Consider the following 24238-nt stretch of genomic DNA (forward strand, 5'->3'; position numbering starts at 1 on the left):
CTGGCCGCCCCTAAGCAATTGGGGTTAAGTAACTTGCTCAAGATTACACAGCCAGGTGTTTCTGGGTGGGTGCTAAGTGTCTGAGCCCAGGATTGGATCTCCAGGTCTTCTCAACACTGGAGCCGGTGCTCTTACTCGATGTGCTACCTGGCCACCCCAAACTTTTAATTTTTTTTTTTTTTTGCTTTTTAGAGGGGGGAAAGTAGGGCAATTGGGGCTAAATGACTTGCCCAAGGTCACACAGCTAGTAAGTGTTAAGTGGCTGAGGCTGGATTTGTACTCAGGTCCTCCCGACTCCAGGGCTGGTGCTCTATTCACTGCACCACCTAGCCACCCCACAATGTTTTAACCTTCTGGATTCCTGGCCATTCTTTAGTCTTGCCCTTATCTTCCCACTTCCTTGTCTTATATGCTTTCTCTCATGCCTAGATTTTCAACACTTTCACTTCTACAACAACAAAAATGCTTCCTCTAGGGCAGGGGCTCTTAGTTTTTTTTTTTTTTTAATGTCACAGACCTCTTTGGCAATTTGATGCATATGGATGTCTCTTAGAAAGTATTTGAAAAAAATATTAAATTTAGGGGTTACTGAAAATATAAGATGCATTTCCCCCGCCCCGCCATCTAAGTTCATGGACCCCCTGAAATCCAACCAAATTCATGGACTTAAGGTTAAGAATTCTTGCTTTATCCACTACTCAATACTGTCTCTGAATGAAATATTAAAATTTTTAAAAAATATACAAGGACATATGGAAAGACCTGTGAGGTGATGTCATTAAAGGTGGTCCTTTAATTGTTAAAAGTGTATATACACTATACAACCTGACTTTAAAAAACAAATAGGGGTGACCAGGTAGCACAGCGAATAAGAGCACCGGTCCATGTCGGGATGACCTGGGGATCGAATCCAGGCTCAGATACTTAGCACCACACCCAGAAATAACTGATCAGTGTAGTGACCAATCAGGACTCCATCAGACTGATAAAGAATTTCTACTACCTTTTGACAGATAAGTAAATACCCCGGGTATAATATAACACAGGTTTTTAGTCATGGTCAATGTTTTGATTGCCTATGCTTATTTATTACAAGGAAGAGTAGGGGAAGGGTTTGAATTGGTAGGTAGAGAGTGATGTAAAAAAATACAAATCCCAAACTATCAATGAAATATTTGAAAAAATGCAAGAGTTTAAAATGAAGACCCAAAGCAGTTTTGTTTCTACCATGTTGAATTTAATATATGTTAAGAAATCAGACGAAGTGGTGTCATTTACAATCCCTTTTTGTTCTTTATATATTGAAATGTTTCTATTTGATACTTAAGCTCATAAATTTTACTTTTGTAATACCTCAAGTACACCTCCTCTCCTGACACTGGTGTAGGCCCTTACCACCTCACATCCTGATTATTTAATAGCAGGAATAAACCCAAAATACATTCAAAGTCTTCATAACCTAGTCCCCCAACACCAACTCTGATCTAGTGACACTGGCCTCCAAAATACTCGTTCCCTCTATTTTCTCTGGTTGTCCCTTATGCCTTTAATTCTGTCTACAGCATACTCCCTGGCTTCTTTTCCCCCCTAATGAGGGAGACAACATGCAAACAACTACATACAAAGTGAGCTCTCTCTCTCTCTAGGAAATAATTAAAAGAAAGGAGGTACTGGAATGAAGAGGGGGGTATAGAAGGTGGGATTTAGTTAGGATTTGAAGGAACCTGGCTGCCTTTTAAGTACAAAGTAAAATCCCATTTTATATAGAAAGCTTTCCCCAATCCCTCTTAATTCTAGTATCCTCCCTTTATATATAACTGTCTAGTTGTTTGCATTTTGGCTCTTTTTTGTATCCCCAGTGTTCAGTACAATGCCAGTCACACGTGCAGGTGCTTAATGTTTACTGATTGATAATAAAAAGTAACATTTTTAAAAAAGAATTGGATAGCTAATAAAGAAACTTGGAATCCAAGTCTACGCCATGCCGACACCTGTGTGACCTTAATCAAAGTACCAATACTTTTGGACCCCAAGTTTAAAAATGAATGGGCTGGGGTGGCCAGGTAGCACAGCTAGTAAGAGCACCAGCTCCAGTGTCGGGATGACCTGGGGATCAAATCCTGGGCTCAGACACTTAGCACCACACCCAGAAATAACTGGCTGTGTAACCTTGAGCAAGTTACTTAACCCCAATTGCTTTAAAAAAAAAAATGAATGGGCGGGACGAAATGATCCCATGAATCTTCCAGTTCTTTCAGTCTATGAATTATTCAGCACTGCGACAGAACCAAACAGAAGGCTCCTTAACTTCCTCTGCTGCCAAATACAGAGTACACTCTTTATATTTATTATATTGAACTCTGACAAGTATCTGTTTCTGTTTTTAAAAACTAGAAAAAAGATGGTTATCACATAAATCAATTATATTAGGATCTTCCCTGTGAAAACATAAATTGACATTAGAATTGTTAAACTCAAATCCCCCTGAAATCCCCTCCCCAATAAAAAAGACAAAGACCAATTTTAGAATTTTATTGCAACTCAATCTTAAAATTGACAACTCAGTACAATATTTCATTAAAATTTTGTTTTCCTACCAGCATTTCCACCTGCTTTAACATGATGTCTAATCATAATTTAAAAAAAATTAAAACATTATTATTTCCTACTTTTTCCCATGATATCCCAGTCAGAAAGGTGCTCATGTTCCACAATATTTTTCTAGGCTGTGTTTGAACACTGTCACTCACAATTGTTAAAAACTGGCTGAAATACTGAATTTTAAGATACAATTTTATGGCCCTTGTAAGATAGGATAGAAAAAAAGTTTATTGCACAACTGTAAAGTTTTAAAATGTTAACTAGAAATTTGTTAAAATTTGATAACGGAATATGAATGAACATAAATATGAAATCCTCATACAAAATATTTAAGCACTTCCTATCAGAGAATGTCCAAGACACTTAAAATCTTCTCTAAACTGCAGTTAGTGAGTCAAAAAAAATTGTGGCACTTCAGAAGATAAGATATTTATTCTATTGCATATTTTGAGCACTCAAACAGCCTGATCAACAGCAGGTTACTGGACAGAATAAAAAAGTAATTTTTCCTAAGGTGTTAATCTTTTGGGATCACGGGGGAACATGGATGTCTGACGAACATTGTGTAACCCGAGGTACAGCATGGTAACTCGCTCCAACCCTGTAAAAATAAGAGATTTTAGCAATCTTTTCTTTTTCCAAAAATCTTCTTAGGATCTGACTCACTCAAAATGATCAATATTAATGGAATAGAAATAGATCTTACAGTTGCTCTCAGTAAGAAAAACAAAATTATTTTGAGCTACTGGCACATGTTAATTGTCAATTCAGAAATCTAGATTACACTTAAGGTGCTGGATCAGATGATTTAAAAATCTTCTCCAGAAGGTATTCTGTAATAAGCTCACCACTACTGCCCAAAGATAAATTACCTCAACCAATGTGACCATTAGAAAAAAAAAATGCTAACAGTATATGAATGAATTCTATTTTGGTGTATAGAATTTTATAATATTTCAAGTCACACTTGAAACTAATTCATTACAGTACAGAATTCAATAAAAATCATGTCACTAACACCTTATGAGGTTTTTTTTATAACATTCAACTGCAGGATGGTCTTGGATTAAAAGAATACTTCAAGTAACATCTGTCTTTTCCCAATATGGCCAAATTAAATAGAATACCCTTCACAAAGCATTCTTTAGTCTTTTCTTCCCAATGATGTTCTTTCTTGGGTCTCAAATGCACAATACCCTCTTTATGAATTTACTTTCTTTTGTAATACATAGTTATTGTGTATAAGCCACATTCTCCTAACTACATTGTCTAAGATTCATGGATTGAATCATGGATTAATCATTTATCGATCAAGGATTCAACACTGAAATTTTGCATTTCCTCTAGTAACTAGCAGTGTTCTACATATTAAAGATGTTTAATAAATATTTAATTAAATGAATGTATGAAGTATGACTATAAAATAAAATTTATTTTTTGGGGCAACTTAAGAAAGTAGTTTCATATCTTTTTATCCACTGGGAATATTTGTTAGGATAAATGACCAAATAGCAAAGCTGGTTGAAAAAAATTAAACTGCTTAATTATTCTTTTTATGTCAATTTAATGAAAAGACTATTGATTATTTGTCATAAGTGAACCTTATAATAATATGAGCTTACATTTAAGAAGTATACTTCAATTTCCCTAATCTTACATTTTATAGAAGAGTAGTAAGGGGTCCTCAGCTATTATTCCAATCCATCCCTGACAACATTCCTTATACATGGCTATTTGACCTCACCTAAGAAATTTCCACTGAGGTTTTCAAACCACTATTACACCCCAAGGAGCCCACTCCATTGTTGGATTGTTCTCATTGTATTTTTGTTTTTTTTAAAAAATTCCTCAGATCTAGCCCCAAATCTGCTCCTGTAAGCTCTAACCAATGCTTCCATGTTTAAGAATTAGAAGACTTCTCCTATCCCTTCTAAATCTTTTGTTCAATCTCTACTTCTTTCAATTGATCACTATGTGGCCCACATGGTCCATGGTTCCTTATCCTGGCTCTTTAACCCTGGAGATGTTCTAGGGCTGCCAATGTCCTCATTAAAAGTCAACAACTGAGTACAACACAGGCTATCACCTTAGAAGACTTGCACTTTTCTTTTCTTTGGTGACATGTCAGAGTTGATTCATTTGGAGCCTATAGAAAATGGTCAGATCTCGTACATTACAAACATGTTTGTTTCAAACAAACATGTCTGCAGCTGATTTTTTTGTGTGTGTCCATGATGTAGGACTTTAGGTTTATTTTTATTAAATTTCATCTTATTAGACAAAGGTCCCTTCCAGCTCTATCCATGATACTATGATATTTAAAATTAGTTTATCCTTCCCTATACAAAATAGACAAGACAGAGATAACTATGAACAAGTGGTCAGGGTGGGGAAAAGCAGCTAACCCAACTTTCCCCAACTTTCTTCCAAATGCTAATGGGGGGAAAAAAAGGAAAATCTTACTTTAAACAATTCTTAGCTAAAATAAAATCAGAAAACTCAATTATAGCTATAGAATAATAAATTACATTAAACACTTTTCCACATTCTGAAAACTGTTCTTTATTTCAATGAAATTCTAAATCTCAACTAAACCCTATTGATTAATATCATAGAGTTCACTTTTTAAAAAATTGACACAAAAGGAGAATCTTCAAGGACTGAGATGGAAAATTGGACATTCAATTTATTAAGTACATCCAGTATTTTGAACTTCATTATGAATAAAATAAAATCACTGCCTGACATTCCTCATTTTAGAGCACTGAAAACAAGAATTTCAGAACACAAAATTCCAAAAAACTACAGTAAATGAATTTTGTCTCGTCAATCTTTTGTTTCATTCTATTCACTTAAAAGAGATCTTCCAATTCAATTTGTGGGATTTACAAATATTTAAAATTGAGCATTATCTGACATTTCTTGTTTAAGCCTTAGCAAAACACTTTTGAAATTCAGTTACAATGAAATTTAGTTAGGACTTATCATTTTCTCAAATAAAATTCTAACTGTAACCAGATATGACACAGTAATACTAAAAAAATATTACCAATGCCACCGCCTGCATGAGGAGGAGCTCCAAAACGGAAGGAATCGATATAAGCCTTTATTTTGTCCAGGTCTACAAAAGGAGGGGAAAAAAAAAACAAGAACAAAAACAGGCATAATTTTCAACTTATTCAACTGAAAGTTTTTTTCATGTCATTAACTCATCATAGAAATGGGCAAATCTGTTTATTTAAAATGAACTTTGCCTTCCTTCTTCCCCAGATACATTTAAGGAAGTTACCAATTCCATGATGCAAAGCCCTCTCTGTTAGCAGCTGAGGATCATGAATTCTCTGTGCTCCAGACAGGATTTCTTCCCCTCTCATGAACATATCATAAGAGTTGGACTGTTTCTAGAAAAAGCAAAAGTGGCTTTATTCCATCATGAATTATTTATCTATTATAATACCTATTACATGGATTTTTTATTAGTATTTACAGATGTAGAGAAGGTGCCAGCCTGCACTGGTTGACTGAATCTCCTCACCTAGGAGGGGTTCCCTACACCAATCACATCCTAGGTGCAATCCCCATTCCTATTCATAGCCATGTGACCTATTAACACAAACACAGTTTGGACTTGTGCTTTGAATGGTGAAGGTAACTCCCGAGAAGGAAACTTTTACCACCCCAAAATGGGAATGTTCTGTAACCTATGATCTTGGTGAGTTGTCTAAGGTACTGAGAATGAAATGATTTGCCCATTATCACAAAACCTGAGTGCCAGAGACAGAACTTCAATTCAGGTCTTTTTTGCACCAAGGAAGATCTCTATCCATTACACTGTGCTTAAATCTAATCTTAAAAAAGGAGAAAGAAAAAAAAAGTCCTACATCTCTATTTAAATATGGGGATAAAAAAATTGTGGCTGGCGAATACTATAGTTCCAAAGTGAGGAACATCTCTACTTCCTTAACAAACTAATACTATCAATGGTTCCAAACAATATACTAACTTTTTCAAAAAACTAGATTATACTGCTCAAGAGAATGAACCTTAATCATATTACTGTCAACATTACCCCCTCAACCATTCACTAAGCATGACACTACAGTAGATTTCAGGGAGTAGTTAAATATGTGATACTTACCTTAATTTATTTTATCATCAGACATTTTCCTCCTCGTTTGATTATACTACCCTGATCTCAACAGAATACTTTTAGGCTATTATACTTGAGCAAATTATCAATCTGATTCAAAGACTTTAAAAAAAATAAGCAAAATAATTTTGGATTTTATATTATGTCAATTTATTCATTATCAGGTTAGTTGACAATAATGGGATAACTTGTAAACTTCTAAGATAATTTATACAATATAATAATAATTTTATAATTATGTGATCATTTCCCCTCAAAAGCATTATGAAAAAACATAGCCTACCATGTTAATGATATTAGTCTCAGGTTATATAACAGAAAACTGAGGGAATAACATTCAGATTTCAAGTATTATTAGACCTGCTTTTACAGGCAGAAACAATAGTAAAAATCTATATAACTGCTGTAATTTAAATGAAATAAAATAATGAAAGTAATTTTCCCAAAATGAACATAAACTCTACCCCCCACACCAACACTAATTAAAACTAAAGTACTTACAGGATTTTTTGGGTCAGGCATAGTATAGAAAGGTCTTACAGCCAAAGGATATTTGTCAAGAATATAAAAATCAGTATCATACTTTAAAGAGAAGAAATATTTTTGACAGCGTTAATAAGAAATATATTTAATGGCAATAAAATAAATTGAGACCACAATTTTCCTTTTGGAATAAAAGAAAATTCAATAAAATATAGTTTACTCGAGACTGTAGCATTTCCATTTAAATGGGCAGAGAAACAATTATATATATATTTTTTACTTAAACTGAAAATGCAATGAAAATTTACATTTCTGATTTTTCCCTTGAAGTGGCATTGTAAAAGTTTTTTATGTAGCAGAAACAAAATTACTCAACTTTGTTTACTTAATTTTTTATTTCCAGAAATGTCTTGCTTCTAAGTCTGTTTTGTACTTGTTAACAGCCAGCAGGAGGAGCTCATGAACTGCTTTTAATTTTATTAGAATCTCCCTCCCCAAGTTTGTATTTACATTAGGACAAAATTAAAACTTTAAGTTCTAGCTTTAAATTTCCTTTCTCAAAACATCAAAGAATTGGGCAGAAGGCTAAAAATGAACTGTTATTTCAGAGAGGGCTCTTTCCTCTCAAAGACACACAGAAGTCTCAAGACTGCTAAAGAATAAACATTTCAAAAGAATGCCAAGGAATTTTAAGATCCTTTTTATATGCTTAAAAATCTTTAACTCTAATTATTTTAAGCAATATTAAAGGAGCTAATATTTGCAGGGGTATTATCTTCGGAAAATCATTTTGTATACCTTTGAATATACTAGTCAACTCTCAAAGTTAATACTACCAGATTCTACTAAACAACATAAATTTTCTTAGAAATTTGTTCTATTATTCTTATCTTGTTATTAGATACATTTGGAGCAAGCTGTATTAATGATTTAACACTGGAATACAGAAACATTTCAGTCTTTTGGAAATTCCAAGAAAGAAATAATAAATACTACCTTTTCTTTTACCAGACGACCCAAAAGCTTCTCATTTGGTGTACTGAAATTGAAATTTGAAATGAGTTAGTCAAGGCTGGAACATTTAAAGAAAAGGCCCTTTTAAGTTTCACTGAGTAATTTTAAAAATTACTATGTTGGAACTTTCATACCTCGCTTCAAATTTAGAGCAGTAAGGAACCTCAGACATTATTCTAGTCCAACTCCCTCATTTTATAAATCAACAAGCATTTTCTGTTTTTATTTTCAAAATTTATTTTTAAATTTTGTGCTTCAAATTCTCTCCCTCCCTCCAAGTCCTTCCCCCTCCCATTGGGATGGTGAGCAATAACATCCATTATAAGCATGGAATTAGGCAAAATATATTTCCATATTAGCAAAAAAAGAGTCAAGAAAAATAAAGTGAGAAAACTGTACTTCAATTTTTACTCTGAGCTCATTATTTCGCTGGAGGTGGAGAGCAATTGTCATCATTAGTCCTTTTGAAATGTCTTGGATCATTGTATTGCTCAGAGCAGTCTTTTCACAGTTGATCATTACAATACAGCTGTTATTGTGTATACAATGATCTGTTTCTGCTCACTTCATTTTGTATCAGTTCATAAAAGTCTTCTCAGGATTTAATAGCACAACAGTTTTCTATCACATCATATACTACAACTTGTCCAGTTATTCTCTAATTGATGAACATCCCCCTCAATTTTCAATTCTTTGCCACCACAAAAAGCTGCTACAAATATTTTTGTAAATATATGTCCCTTTCCCTTTTCTTCAATCTCTTTGGAATATAGACCTAGAAGTGGTATTGATGGGTCAAGATGTATGCATAGTTTTATAGCCCTTTAGGCATAGTTCCAAATTAGTCTCCAGAATGGTTAGATCACTTTACAACTCCACCAACAATGCATCAGTGTACCCACTTTTCCACATTCCCTCCAGCATTTGTCACTTCTGATAGGTGGATGTGAGGTGGTTCCTCATAGTTGTTTTAACTTGTATTTCTCTAATCAATAGTGATTTAGAGGATTTTTTCATGACTATAGATAGCTTGGATTTCTTCTGAAAATTGCCTGTTAACACTCCTTGGCCATTTATCAACTGTGGAATGGCTCTTCTTTTTCTAAATTTGACTCAGTTCCCTATGTATTTGAGAAATGACCCCTTTATCAGATAAATTTTGCTTCAACAATGTTTATTAAGGGCCTAGTTATGTGTGAAGTACAAAGAAAGGGATACAGCAAGGGGCAAAAAAAAAAGGTCTCTGCTCTCAAGAATCTCACATTGTCTAATGAGGGAGACAAAACACAAACAGTTAATGAACAAACAAAATATACACAGGATAAATTGGAGATAATCTCAAAGGGAAGGTACTAGAAGGACCAAGAAGGGCTTCTTTTTATTTTTTTTTTTAGGGTACTTATTTCTTTTAAAAATGTTGCAGGGGGCAGCCAGGTGGCACAGTAAGAGCACCAGCCCCGGCGTCAGGAGACCCGGGATCGGTTCTGGCCTCAGATAGTTGGCATCCACACAATATAACTGGCTGTGTAACCTTGAGCAAGTTACTTAACCCCAACTGCTTAAAAAAAAAAATGTTGCAACAAGGCATCCTTTTGAACACTTTCTCCATCATGAGATTGGTATTCTAGCACTTTTTGGCTATTTGTAACATAACAGGGCTTAGCAAATGCAATGGATTCATATTAGTGTTCCATAAATATGAATAGCAATACTTCATCCTGGATGGTCTACAGAACAGAAAGCCCACTTCACCTACAGAAAAAAGTAATTTCCAGACAGCCCATCTGATTGTGAGTCTGTTTTTTAAGAGTTCAAGGTGGCTGTCTGTCTAATTGTCACATCCAAATTACTTAATGTCCTGTATCTTCAGCATTACTTGGGACAGATATTATCCACAATGAAGAAAATTGTCCAAGAACCAAGGAAAGATATTCTCTTTGGAAACCCACTTCTTCAGCAAGGGTTTCTTGCATAAGGTAGGACTTTAACTGAGAAGTGAAGGCCAGGTAGACAGACAGGGGGACATTTATGAAAATGCATGGTGACAGGAGATGAAGTATCTTGTGTAACAGCAAGGAGACCAGTGTCACTGGATCACAGTGTATTTGGAAAGGGGTAAGGTAGAAGAAGACTGGAAAGGCAAGAAGGGACCAGGTTATGAAGAATTTTAAAAGTCAAGCAGAGAACTCTGTATTTGATACTGGGGATAATAGGGAGCTACTGGAGTAGACTAAAGTGGTGGTGTGTATAATATGGTCATACCTTTGCTTTAGGAAGATCAATTTGATGGCTGACTGGATTGGAATAGCAGAGAGACCAATCAATGGTAAGAGGTAATGACAGACTATACTAGGGTGCTGGAAAGTGGCAGAGAAAAAAAATCAGACGGGGCGGCTAGGTGGCGCAGTAAATAGAGCACCAGACCCAGAGTCAGGAGGACCCGAGTTCCCATCCAACCTCAGATACTTATCACATAAAACAAACAAACAAAAAACTAGCCGTGTGACCTTGGGCAAGTTATTTAACCCCAACTGCCCTGCAAAAAAAAAAAATCACAAACTAGAGATTTTACAAAGTTAGCAATGACATGATTTAGCAAATGATTTGGAACAGTTAGTTGGTGAGCTTTTGGCTTAGAATCAGGAATTACTCATCTTCATGAGTTCAAATCTGCTCTGACACTCATTAGTTGTGTGATCCTGGGCAAGTCATGTTTGCCTCAGTACCTCATAGGAAATGGCAAATCACTCTAGTATCTTTGCAAGAAAACCCCAAAATGGGGTCCCAAAGAGTTGGGAACTACTGAAATGACCAAACAACAACAGCAAAAGCAACTGACTAGATATGGCAAGGTAGGAGGGAATGAGGAGTCAAGGATGACACCTAGGTTCCAAGATATGACACAGGGAAGTTAGGAAGAAGGAATAGCTTGAAGAAGGGAGAGAATCTAGAACTCAAGGTTTTAAAAACAAATGTTAAAAAATTGTTTTTACATGCAACTGGGAAATAAGATATACAGGCAATGGGGTATAGAAATCTATCTTGTCCTATGAGAAAGTAAGGTGGGGGGGCGGAGCCAAGAAGGCGGAGTAGAAGCACGACCCTCCCGCAGCTCCGGCTTCCACCCTCCCCAATCCATGTAAAAAGGGGACTCTAAACAAACTTTGGAGCTGCAGAACCCACAAAATGACACAGAGAAGCTAACCTCCTGCTGAGAACAGCCTGGCAGGCCGGCAGGAATCAGCCAGCGCAAAGCTCTGGGAGCCGAGCCCAGCCCCATGCCGAGGCTTTAGCCCCAGGGCAGGCCTGACCAGCCGCCAGCCAGAGGGACTCCAGATCAGCAGCAGCTGTGGCCGTTTCCAGATTTATCAACACATAGATGCGAAGGACAAGGTGAGAGGCCAGTGCATTCTGGACTTTGGGACCCAGTAAATGGGAGTGTGTGGCTTTTACCCCCGGGGCGAGAAACCGCTGAGACGCCGGCACAGCCTGCCAGCGCCACGTGGCGGCTTCAGCTCCTGGCCTGCAGAGTGTAGGGGGACCAAGCACCAGTCTGAGGGGTCATCGCTCTTGCTTTAACCTGCTTGGATCTGGATTGCAGTCTAGGGTGGAGGTCCTGGGGTGTGTGTCCAGCTTGCCAGAGCGTGTGGAGACCTCAGAGAGGGCACCCATCTAATACCTCCGGCAGCTGAGAAAACCCCAGCGTTTGGGACGAAAACTCCCCTGTCTGGTGGCAGAGTCCTACTGTGGCAAAAAGCCCAAAAGTCAAATCATTGAGTGGCAAAATGAGCAGGTAAAGGAAACAAAGCAGACAGAAGATTCCAACATTACACCCCTATTTTGGGGATAAGAAGGAGCAAGGCATGGAACAGGAGGAAAACAGTGAAGTCAGAACTCCTGCACCAAAAGCTTCAAAGGAAAATACAAGCTGGTTACAGGCCATAGAGGACCTTAAGAAGCAGATAAGAGAAGTGGAGGAAAAATTGGGAAGAGAAATGAGAACAATGCAAGAAAATTATGAAATAAGAGTCAACAGCCTGACTGAAGAAAATAATACCTTAAAAAACAGACTGACTCAAATGGCAAAGGAGGCTCAGAAAGGCAATGAGGAGAACAATGCCTTAAAAAGTCGAATTTGCCAGATGGAAAAAGAATCTCAAAAGCTCACTGAGGAGAATCATTGCTTCAGAATTAGATTGGAGCAAATGGAAGCTAATGACTTTATGAGAAATCAAGATGCTGTTAAACAGATCCAAACAAATGAAAGAATAGAAGGCAATGTGAAATACCTCCTGGGAAAAACCACTGACCTGGAAAATAGATCCAGGAGAGATAATTTAAAAATTATTGGACTGCCTGAGAGCCATGACCAAAGTAAGAGCCTGGAAAGCATCCTCCAGGAAGTTCTCAAAGAAAACTGCCCTGATGTTTTAGAACCAGAGGGCAAAATAGAGGTTGAAAGAATCCACTGATCACCTCCTGAAAAAGATCCCAAAAAGAAAACTCCTAGGAATATTATAGCCAGGTTCCAGAATTCCCAGATTAAGGAGAGAATATTACAAACAGCCAGGAAGAAACAATTTGAATATTGTGGAAACACAGTCAGGATAACCCAGGATCTCGCAGCTTCTACACTGAGGGATTGAAGGGCCTGGAATGTGATATTCCGGAGGTCAAGGGAGCTGGGATTAAAACCAAGAGTCACCTACCCAGCAAAACTGAGTATCCTGTTTCAGGGGAAAATATGGTCATTCAGTGGAATACAGGACTTTCAAGCATTCTTGCTGAAAAAACCAGAGCTGAATAGAAAATTTGACATTCAGATACAAGAAGCAAGAGAAGCATGAGAAGGTAAACAGGGAAAAGAAATCATAAGGAACTTATCAAAGTTGAACTATTTTTTTTTTTTTAAGCAATTGGGGTTAGGTGGCTTGCTCGGGGTTGCACGGCCAGTTGTTGTTTCTGGGTGTGGTGCTGGGTGTCTGGGCTCGGATTTGATCTGGGTCGTCCCGGCACTGAGGCCGGTGCTCTTGCTTGCTGAGCCACTTGGCCAAAGTTGAACTATTAACATTCCTACATGGAAAAACAATAATTGTAACTTATGAAACTTTTCTCAGTAGTTGAAGGGATTAGAAATATATATATATATTATATATATATGTCTTTATATGAGGGTATGCAGGCATATGAATACATACGTGAATGTGTGTATATATGTTTACAGGTATACATAGATAGAGGGCACGGGACCAATTTAACAGGAAGGGATGATACTTAAATGGTGAAATTAAGAGGTAAGAGGGATATAATGAGAGGAGATGGGGAGAGACAGAGTGGGGCAACTATCTCATACAGAAGAGGCAAGGGAAAATGGTTACAATGGAGCGGAAGAATAGGAAGGCAAAAGGGAATGGGTCAACCTTATTCCTATTGAATCTGGCTTGAGGAGGGAGGGAAATACACACTAAATAGGGGATCTCACCCTCCAGGAGAATAGGGGGGGGAGAGGATGTGAGGGGGGGATGATGGAAGGGAGGGCAGGCTGGGGGTGAAGGAAGTTGGAAGCACCCACTTTTGAAAAGGGACAGGATCAAAGTAGAGAATAGAACAAGTGGCATGTGGGATAGGAGAGAGGGAAATATAGTCAGTCTTTTACAATATATCTGCTATGTTATTGTTTTGCATTAGCCACACATGTACAACCTATACTGAACTGCTTATCTTCTCAGTAAGGGTGGGTGATAAGGGAGGAAGGGAATGAATCTGGAATTCAAAGTTTTAAAATCAAATGTTTAAATATATATATATACTATTGTCAATATTGTTTTACATATAATTGGGAAATATAGAGATCCACCATGCCCTACTGGAAAAGTTGAAACGGGTATGGGAGAAAATATGGGAGAGAGCAGATCAGAGGTGGGGATAAAAAAACATAAAAAAGAAAAAAAAAAAGAAAGTAAGGTGGAAGGGGACAAGGGAGAGAATGGGAGGGGGTAGAAGAGAGGGCAGAAGAGGGGAAGGGGTAATCAGTATGCTTGCCATCTTGGGGGGTAGGGGACAGAATGGGAGAAAATCTGGAACTCAAAATCTTGTGTAAATGAATGCTGAAAACTAAAAATAAATAAATTCTGGAAAAAAAAAAAGAACAGCTTGGAGAAAGGAGTAGGGGAAGATAAGTTGAGTTTGGACCATAGTGAATCTGGGGACTAAAGGACACTTAGTTTTGAGATTTTCATTAGGAAGCTGGAGATGTAAGACTGGAGAGGTTGGGAAAGACGTTAGGGTTGGACAAATAGATCAGAGAATAATCTGCATAGAGATGATAATTGAATCCAGGGGAGCTGATGAGATCAAGTGAAACAGTATAAAGAAAAGAAGACCAGGGACAGAGCCTTATGCTGTATGTATAACTATAGGCAAAGCATGAAGATCCATCATTAGATACCGAGGAGCAGACAAATAGGAGAATCAGAAGAGAACAGATGAAGAAACTGAGGCCTACAGAGATCAAAGTCATACAGGTATCAGATATCAGAGGCAGAATTTGAACCCGGGTCCTTTGACTCCAAATTTAACACTTTCTTCCTTCTGAACAGTATAAAGTCAAAACCTTGCTCATTTCCAACAATAATAGTATATTTATCTTGCCCTTCAACAAAGGATAAATGACAAGATAACTGTCTTGGGATTTTATATAAACTTAAAATTGAAAAGAAAAAACAGGATTTTTTATTTCCTGAAGGAATTCCAAGGAACAATGGGAATTAAAATCAAAGTTCCCTTTATCAAAGCTGTGTTACCTAACAGGGGAATGTAGTGCCTAAGGGAAATGGCTGTAGTTTGTTTCTACTTCCTTGTGGGCTAAGGGTTTTCACTACCAGCTTGGAGCTACTTACCAATCACTACTGGGTCTCCTTTCCACACATAAAGGTAAAACTGGCTACTTATGTGACCATTTTAAGAAAAGTATGCAAATAAAACACCTTGGTGAGGCATTCTTTGCAATCTGTATGACTAAAATTATAGAAATGCAAATTAAAGGACATCTGAGGTTTTTTCTTACACAAATCAAATTGGCAAAGATGACAAAAAAGAAAAGTGGTAATTGTTAGAGTGGTAAAATGAGAACATCACTCTAGTGCTGGTGGAGCTGTGAACTGGTCTAGACATTCTGAAGAGTCCTGAACTACGTCCCCCTCTCCAGATCACTAAACTGCCCATTTCCTTTGACCCAGTGGTACCATGGCAAGGCTGATACCTCAAAGACATCAAAGGAAAAGGAAAAGGTGACATATGTACACAAATATTAATAGCAGCTCTGTAGTAGCAATGAACTGGAAACTGGGGAGGCGGTATCCATTTGTTAGGGACTAGTTAAGCAACTTATGATATGAATGTAATGGAATATTATTGTGTTTTAAGAAATGAATGCGGGGCAGTTAGGTGGTTGCAGTGAGTAGAACACCAGGCCTGGAGTGAGGAGGACCTGGGTTCAGATCCGGCCTCAGACACCACACACACAGACACAGACACACAGAGACACACACACACACCCCATGTGACCTTGGGCAAGTCACTTAACCCCAATTGCCCTACACTCCCCCTCTAAAAAAAAGAAAAAGAAAAAAGAAATGAATGCATAGTTTCAGAGAAAGTCGAGGAAGACCTTTATGAACTGATGAAGAGTGAAGTGAGCAAAACTAGAAGAAAAATTTATACAATAACAACTTTCAAAGAAAAACAACTTCTGAGATGGAATAACATACACACTCAGTTGGACAGAAAAATCTATCTGACCCTACAGGAAAGTAGGAGGGGAACAGTACAAGAGAAAGGGCTTGGGGTTGGGGGAGGAGAGTACCTGATCGAAGGGAAGGCAGATTGCAGAAGGTGGTAGTCAGAAGCAAAATACTTTGGATGATGGACAGGGTGAAAAGAAAGAGAGAGGATAAATGGGGAAAATAGAAGGGAAGGAAATACACAGGATTTACAACAGTGAAAAAAAATTTTTTTTACAGCAAATTTCTCTGATTTTTCAAATATATAGAGAACTGAATCAAATTTGCAAGAAAACAAGCATTCTTCAATTGATAGTCAAAGGATATGAACACAGTTTTCAGAAGAAGAAATCCAAGTAATTTATAGTCATATGAAAAATGCTCTAAATCAGTACTGATTAGAAAAATTAAATACAACTTAAATTAAAACAACTCTGAGGACCACCTCACACCTATCAGAATGGTTAATATGACTGAAGAATAAAGACAAATGTTGGAGGGGATATGGGAAAAATGAGACATTAATGCACTGTTGGTAGAGTTGTGACCTGATCCAGCTATTCTGGAGAGCAATTTGGATCTATGTCCAAGGGGCTATAAAACTGTGCATGCCCTTTGATCCAGAAATACCAATACTAGATCTGTAAATCAAAGAGGTAAAAAACAAATAGGAAAAGGACCTATATGTACAAAGATATTTATAGCAACTCTTTTGTGGTAGTAAAAAATTAGAAATTGAGGGGATGCCCTTCAATTGGAGAATGGCTGAACAAGTTGTGATACATGATTGTGCCATCACAATCTATCCACACACAAAAATACTATTTTTCTATGTGGCCAATATATAAATTTGCTTTGCCTAGCTGCATATTTGTGCAAGGGTTTATTTCTTTTCTTTTTCCTGATGAGGAGGAAGAAGAAAAAAAAAATAATTCAAAATAAAACTTTTTTTAAAGTTAAAAAAAATTTAAGGTTATATAAAACGGTACTAGAACAATTATTTACCTATAAGATGACATATCCAATATACAGAAAAACATAAGGCAGAAAGGTAGAAAGGAGTTTGGTTTGACTATCTGTGTGATCCTGGGTAAATTCAAAAGGCAGAGTAAGTAGTAATGAAGAGAACTGTTTCTCTGCATGATTCTGACCAACCAAGAAGGAGGAACTTGGTTGCTCAAAAAGAAAGAATGGTAAACTCTGGGGACACCTGCCAAAATCATCTTAAGAATGTGTGACACAGAAGAGTAAAGAGAAGATGGGAAGGAAGGAAAATTCTCTTGGCCTCTTGTTCATGAATCTGACTAAAATGGTAAGGTGAAAATGTAAGTCAATAGAATTTTTTGTTTGTTTGCTGTAGCAAAGAAGATCTGGGAAAAGACAACAAGATTTTGGGCAGAGACCAATATGAAGTTATCTTATGGTGGGGTTAAGCTTTCAGAGAAATGTTAAGTAGATCCCATGACTTAAAAATCTCCAAGGAAAGATGAGCTAAGGGGTACACAGAAAGCTCTCAAGATGAAATTCTGAAGCTGTCAACACAAACAATTCCAGTGTGGGAGAGGTGCTAAAGACAGACATACACACATAACACATTAATGGTTTTAAAATATAGAAGATGAAAGCAAAGGCAATTAAGGATGATTAAAAAAATAAAAAGGTGGCATGGTCCTATAAGAATAATATGAGCAAGACTAACATTCAAAATGAACTAATAATATTGGCAATGAATGCTAAGGACAACTAAAAAGTTTTACAAGAAGATCAAAGAAAGATAAATATAACATTACTCAAGGTGTTTAGGATGATGATGATAATGAATGATGGAGAGGTATCAACTCGTTTTTGTTTTTTTGTTTGCTGCCAAGAATTACCTTTAGACTGGAAAGTTCAGAATAAAAATGGTTAATACGTAGCTGATACTCAAGAAAAGTAATGAGAGCAAAGGAACATCAAGAAGTGTCAGAATATTGACTTTGTTTTGAGAATTGTTTTTGACATTAACTGGCTGTGAGAACTGAGCCTCAGTTTTTTCATTTGTGAAACTGGGATATAATAAGGCTTGTATTTATTTACCTCATAGGGCTGTTATGAGGTAGGTTCTCTGCAAACTCCAATTTTTAATATATTGCAAAGCACATACGCTTTAGTTTAAAAGCTGCTGACTTAGGACAAAAGTAATGAATTAGTCAATAAATTCAAACTACAGAAGTTTTCACAAAGTCCTTGCAAACTTTTAAACTTTAATAACTTGGTATATAAGAAAAAATATTTACTGTAAACCATATTCTATGGAAACTCATGAGAAAGAGTTTTGTCAAACTCAACTGTTGAAAGTTTATAGTTTTTAAAACTGCAAAATATTAATGAAGGTCCTTCTCATTTTCCAAAGCACAAACCTCAAATCTTCTTCATCTCCCATTTCCACTCCAGCTTCCCTGAGCAGAGCCAAAGCCTCACGATATTCTAGCCTCAAGGTTGGCTCCAAAAATCTGAAAGGCTCACATGGGAACTGTTTATTTACTGTTTGAATCTCAGTTTGAAACCTATGAAGAGAAAATATTTTGGGGGTTCTTAAAAAAAAAAAAGCTTATATGAACATTTTCTCCCCACAAGATGCCACTGTTGCAATACACAAAATCATATTCTGAATCAGAGTATAGACCAAGAATGCTATGGACACAAAGTTATCTAAATTAATATAAAACTTAATGTAAACACTTTATGTCAAATATTTCATGGAATTTCTCACACTTAATCATTTATTGTCATGACCATAGCAACAACTTTACAATTAAGATTTCTTCACACTCAACACTAGTTCTTTTCAGAGGAAGAGAGTGGGCTTCCAGCTGCCACAGGATTTGATCAGGAAGCATCCTACCTATTAAAACTGGTATATCAATGGTAAAACAACGATTTAAAAAATTTTAAGTTCTGTCAATACACATTACCAGCTTGGAAAAAAAATTAAGAAATTTAAGAACATGAATTTTTCTAATACATCTATTATGAAGCATATTTTTTCTTGAGAAGTATAAAACCTCATTCTTTCATTACAAGCAGCTGCAAAAGGTGTATAATTGGACAAACATTATATCGTCTCTTAATAGACCATTGAAACTTTCAAGAAACACAGATGCTTAGTTAATGATTAGTTTCAATAATTAAATTCTTCATACTGAATTCAAGGTATGAATGTTATATCAAAAGTCTGTATATTAGCTATTGTCCATCATAAATAAGTCAGTCAGTTGACTAATCTAGGTTACCTCATTTTCCAATTTATAACGCTGACACAGAAATTTAAAATTATTGTATGGGCTTATCTAAATCAAGCTTTTATTTTAAATGTTCAGGTCAACAAATGATAAATTTACCTAACAAAAGCAAGTCAAATATTACAAATTTATTATAAGACAAATATGTATCCTTTTTTTGGATAAACTTAAAGGAGGGCAATGATAATGGTAGCTAGTTATTTTCTAATTTGTAAATGGTTCTTTAATTGTTGACTGATTCAAGCTGGGTTTATTAAAAAAATGGCAGTGAGTTGGGAAGATACCAAAGCAAACTGCTTCCATAACATCCCCCCCCCAAACAAAAACAAAAACCCAGCTTAAATGGTTAAGGTAACAATTCTACAATCAAATTTTTGACTTGCAAAAGTGAAAAAGAAGATTAAATTTTTAAAAAGGCTATTCAATTCAATAAAAAGATCTCTTAATTATAGCTAGAAAAAGGGAATTATGAGTTGTACTGAACTCCAAAACAAAGACTTAAAAACAGGACATATAAGTATTTGGCAACGGGGGATAGGGATGTGTTGGGGGTGGAAGGTAGGGGTAGGATATGAGATCATTCTCATATCCTAATAAGGCAATGATAAAGATTGCTAGAAAATATCTGTGCCTATGCTAAGAGAATAGCTATCCTAAATCAATAATTCATTTCTGAGCCCTTGAAATTACTTGCTTGGGCTCTCCTGAGAATAGTCATAGAAACTCATTATTAACACTTCTGCTGCCCCCTCCCATTTTTACAAGTCCCCTGCTCTTAGATATGAGAGAAAAGGAGAAAGAATTAATTTAGAGATGAAGGACCTTACAGTGAGATCTCTATCCATAATCCATACTGGATGTGGAGAGCCCCTCAGTGTGTGTAAATGAGTTGGGATGTACCTTCTTTCTCTTGAAGCACAAACACCGGGGATTATCTGGCATAGCCTTCTCTACAATGTGAGCTAATGCGGAAGCCAATGCTAATACTTATGCTGGGGAGACCAGCTATGCTTAAGCTTTGTCTATGGCTATGAGAATGTGATTATAAGTCATCCAGAGTTTTCTACAAGAAAGATTTGGGGGCAAAAGTGAAGCCTATATTTAGATTAATATGATATTTAGTATGACCCTCTTCACTGATTAAATCTATTAACAAATCTTCATTTACACTGTTTGATAGTGATAGCTTAAGTATCTCTTATGCAAGAACCCTTACTTTTCTGAGACTTATAATGAGAAATTAAGGAGATACAGAGAAATATAAAATAATACTCCTTACCTTTCCTGAAGTCCTTTAAATATCTGTACCAATGTGTCAGCAATTTCATCTACTACTTCATGGTAATGATAATTAAAAGCCATTTCAATGTCCAAACCAACAAATTCTGTCAGATGCCTATGTGTATTAGAGTCTTCAGCTCTGAATACTGTAACATTAAATAAGGATTATACTATAAACGGTGCTCCAGAATTTGAGGAAATTACTATACTTTCAAAAACATATTTTGCCCCATTTGTGCCACTCAAATGAGGCTGTTGGGAGAGGTTATGACATAGTATCTGCTTTGACTTCCCTTTGGATTGTAAAAGTTTATTACAAACTTCTATAAGAAAACTAATCCAATAAAAGTGGCTTTATCTAGCCTTCCATAAGCTAGAAATCTGATTACGATCAATGAACATTAGTACAAAGATAAATGATGTTCACGATGACTAAAAGACAGGGTAAGACCTTGAAGTATCTTCTAAAGCAAGAAAAATATATTAAAGTTTGTTTTGTATGGTTTTGGATATATTTAACTATATTTTAATTTTGTGCACACTAGTTAATTCAAATATAGACCATAACAAGTGATAAACTATAACCATGATGACTAACAGTAAATATATTTTATCTGCACAGGGGTCTAATTGCTTCCACCAAAGCTTTTATCTACCTAGGGACTTAACCCTGAAGGAACGATTTTACCTAATAGCAAAAAATAGGGCTTCTAGACGAACATCTAACCTTATCTGCTCACAGCAGGTGAAGCAACTGGAGCCCTGGTCTCTCTACCTTCCCAACACCTAAACAGAAAATCCTGTTACCAATCCACTAGATTGGTATCTTCTCTCTTTACTCTTGGATTCCAAGCTTAATTTTGTCTCCTTGCCTTTTCTCATATTATTTGCTTGAATGCTCTTCCCACCTCTTTCTCCATATCCTACCCAATCTTCAACAACTAGTCCAAACACCATCTCTACTTCCCAAATGACTCCTGCCTATGTTTTGTAACTCTCTTAACTTTAGCACATTCCTGTACCTTACAATCTGGAGCTATTATTTAGGGAAGCAGTTCTCAGAGTATAGTTTGAGGAACCTTTCGGGAAGTCTTTGAGGTCAAAAGCACTTATATAAGATACTAAGATATTTTAATTTCTAATATGGTAAATATCAATATATAATACACATAAAGAAAAGCAACTTGAAGGCCTAGATAATTTTTAAGAATGTAAAGAAGTCCTGAGACCAAAAAAAAATCTGAGAACTGATGATTTAAGGTTACTGATGGCATTATATCCTTTCTCATCAACCAGAGTTTAAGTTTCTCAGTGATCATGGATCAGTATCTTAATTCTTTTATATTTTACTATAATTAGCAGAATGTAGGTATGTATAGCTTATGCACTTAATATTTACTAAATGGTTCATTCAGAATGTAAATTTAAGTAACTTTCAATAGTACTATAATTTATATATTACTCAAATACCTTTTTTTGGGGTAGACTTTAACAAAAACACACAACCCCACCCCCCCAATTAGATTTTAAGGAAAGCAAATATTTTGAAGTAATCAAAATTATAATCACAAGCTTTCAATAATTTCATCATTGGGACCTTAAGGACCATATAGTTCAACTGATACTTGAATAAGAGTCTACCCTACAATGAACCTAACAAATAGTCATCTAGTATTTGCCTAAAGACATCTAGCGAGGGGGAATCTTATACTTCCTGAGGTACCCGCTTCACTTACATATCTGCTCTAATTATTAGTAATCTTTCCCTTATATTAAGCTTAAATCTGTCTCTTTGTAATTACTACCTATTATTTGTAGCTTTGTTTTCTATGGCCAAAGCACACAAATTTCATCCTTTCATGTGAGAATCCTTTAAATACTTAAAGATAGTAGTTATGTTCCCCTCATGTCATCTCTTCTCTAGTTTAAACATCCCTGATCTTTTCAACTGACCCTCATCAAGCAAAATCTTGAGGCCTTGGACAGTCTGGTTCTTTTTAAAAAAACACTCTCTAGTTTAACACTGTTCCTAGCGTGTAGTACTTAACAGTCACATTTCCTCAGTGGACTGTAAGCTTGAGGGTGAGGGTATCTATATTAGCTGCACAAAACAGGCACTTAATGCCTATTAAAATGTATCAGAACCTGGTAAACTGAATTGGGGTACCTGCCCATAATGATATGCATTTCATATCATATGATTTCCATCATAGTCTGGATTACCATTTGTAATATAATATGAGAATTTATAGACAGGATTCATTATTTGGGAGAGGTTGGACTAAATTTCCTGCCTTTACTGTCTGTCCTTTAGCCCACAAGGCTTTTTGTTTAACGTATAGTCCTAATCAGTGAAAGGATTTTTCTAACACTCAAAGCATACTATTATTTTGGTTAAACACATTCCTAAATTATAATTTTTTTTTTGGGTTCAGTTGTTTCAATTGTGTCTAATTCTTCATGATCCCATTTGGGGATTTCTTGGCAAAGATACTGGAATGGTTCGACATTTCCTTCTCCAGCTCATTTTACAGATGAGGAACTGAGGCAAAAAGAAGTAAGGGACTTGCCCAGGGTCACATAGCTAGTAACTGTCTGAGGCCAGATTTGAACTCTGGAATGTGAGTCTTCTTGACTTGAGGTCTAGTACTCTATCCACTGTGCCATCTAACTGCCCCCAAATTATAAACATACATATAGTACTAGCCAAATAAAATCAAGCAGGTCAAAATCTTACCTGGTCCAATACAGAAAACCTTTTCAAAATCAGCACAAATACACATCTGTTTATATAGCTGTGGGGACTGAGCCAGGTATGCATTGCTTTTAAAATATGATACGGTAAATACATTGGCTCCTCCTTCACTGGCAGCTGAAAAAGAACAATATTCACATTATAATAATAAAGAATAACCAAACTAAAGAATAGCACATATGTAGCCTCACAGGAAAAACAATTTAAACTTAAATTTTAAACTTAAATTGTTTACCTTTAAAATGAAATGTAAGTGAAAAATTTACAGATACATGTGAAAGTCAGGACTTCTTTTTAAACATACCGCAATCATTTAAGCAAGCATCTAAAAGGCATCATTAAAATATTAAAGCATGAGAATTTTATGAGATTTCCCTGTTTGATGTATTTAGTAATTTTATGAAATAGTATCTACTCAAACAAATAGGATGGCTGCAACACCAGTTTTGAAAGAAACCCAAGCAATGAAAATAGTTCTTGATGCAATTTGCTTGCTGCGTTGTGGAACACGCAGTATTGCTTCACTTTAAAACTACTTTATATGACATAAAACCTCTTAAAAATAAGAGAAATGAGTTAAATTTGGTGGAAACACATTGGTAGTTTGATGATAAAAAATATTATGGAGAATAGGCCTTCTCAAACACATCAATTAAGAAAAATGAAATAATAATATTAAGTTTGCATTTATATAGCCAACCTCACAAATATCACCTCATTTTTATCCTCATAATTGAACCCTGTGAGATAGAGATATTATTATCCTCATTTTATAGATGAGGAAATAGAGGCAGATAGATGTTAAATGACTTGCCCAGGATTCTGTAGCTTACTAAGATTTGAACTCAAGTCTTCCTGACTCTAAGCCCAGCACTCTGTCCACTGTACAATC

The 24238-nt window shown here is 36.1% G+C and overlaps 1 protein-coding gene across 3 annotated transcripts in view; it reads right to left on the reverse strand.

The window, feature by feature from the left end:
* Positions 1 to 2517: 2517 nt before the first annotated feature.
* DARS1 (aspartyl-tRNA synthetase 1) overlaps positions 2518 to 24238 on the reverse strand; it is a 93804-nt gene continuing 72083 nt past the window's right edge. For 2 of the 3 annotated variants that reach the window (XM_069067853.1, XM_069067852.1), the window contains exons 9-16: positions 23329 to 23463; positions 20590 to 20737; positions 18429 to 18575; positions 8231 to 8273; positions 7253 to 7333; positions 5891 to 6002; positions 5651 to 5722; positions 2518 to 3202 (exon numbers count right to left, since the gene is read on the reverse strand). In XM_069067853.1, the coding sequence (XP_068923954.1) occupies positions 3111 to 3202; positions 5651 to 5722; positions 5891 to 6002; positions 7253 to 7333; positions 8231 to 8273; positions 18429 to 18575; positions 20590 to 20737; positions 23329 to 23463 (830 nt within the window). In that variant the 3' untranslated portion in view covers positions 2518 to 3110. The remainder of the gene's footprint in view (positions 3203 to 5650; positions 5723 to 5890; positions 6003 to 7252; positions 7334 to 8230; positions 8274 to 18428; positions 18576 to 20589; positions 20738 to 23328; positions 23464 to 24238) is intronic. The other variant, XM_069067854.1, reaches the window with a different exon arrangement.

This window comes from Petaurus breviceps, unplaced genomic scaffold, assembly GCF_028583685.1.
Source record: "Petaurus breviceps papuanus isolate PSGF00001 unplaced genomic scaffold, PetGlider_PUasm1.0 90752, whole genome shotgun sequence".
NCBI lineage: Eukaryota > Metazoa > Chordata > Mammalia > Diprotodontia > Petauridae > Petaurus > Petaurus breviceps.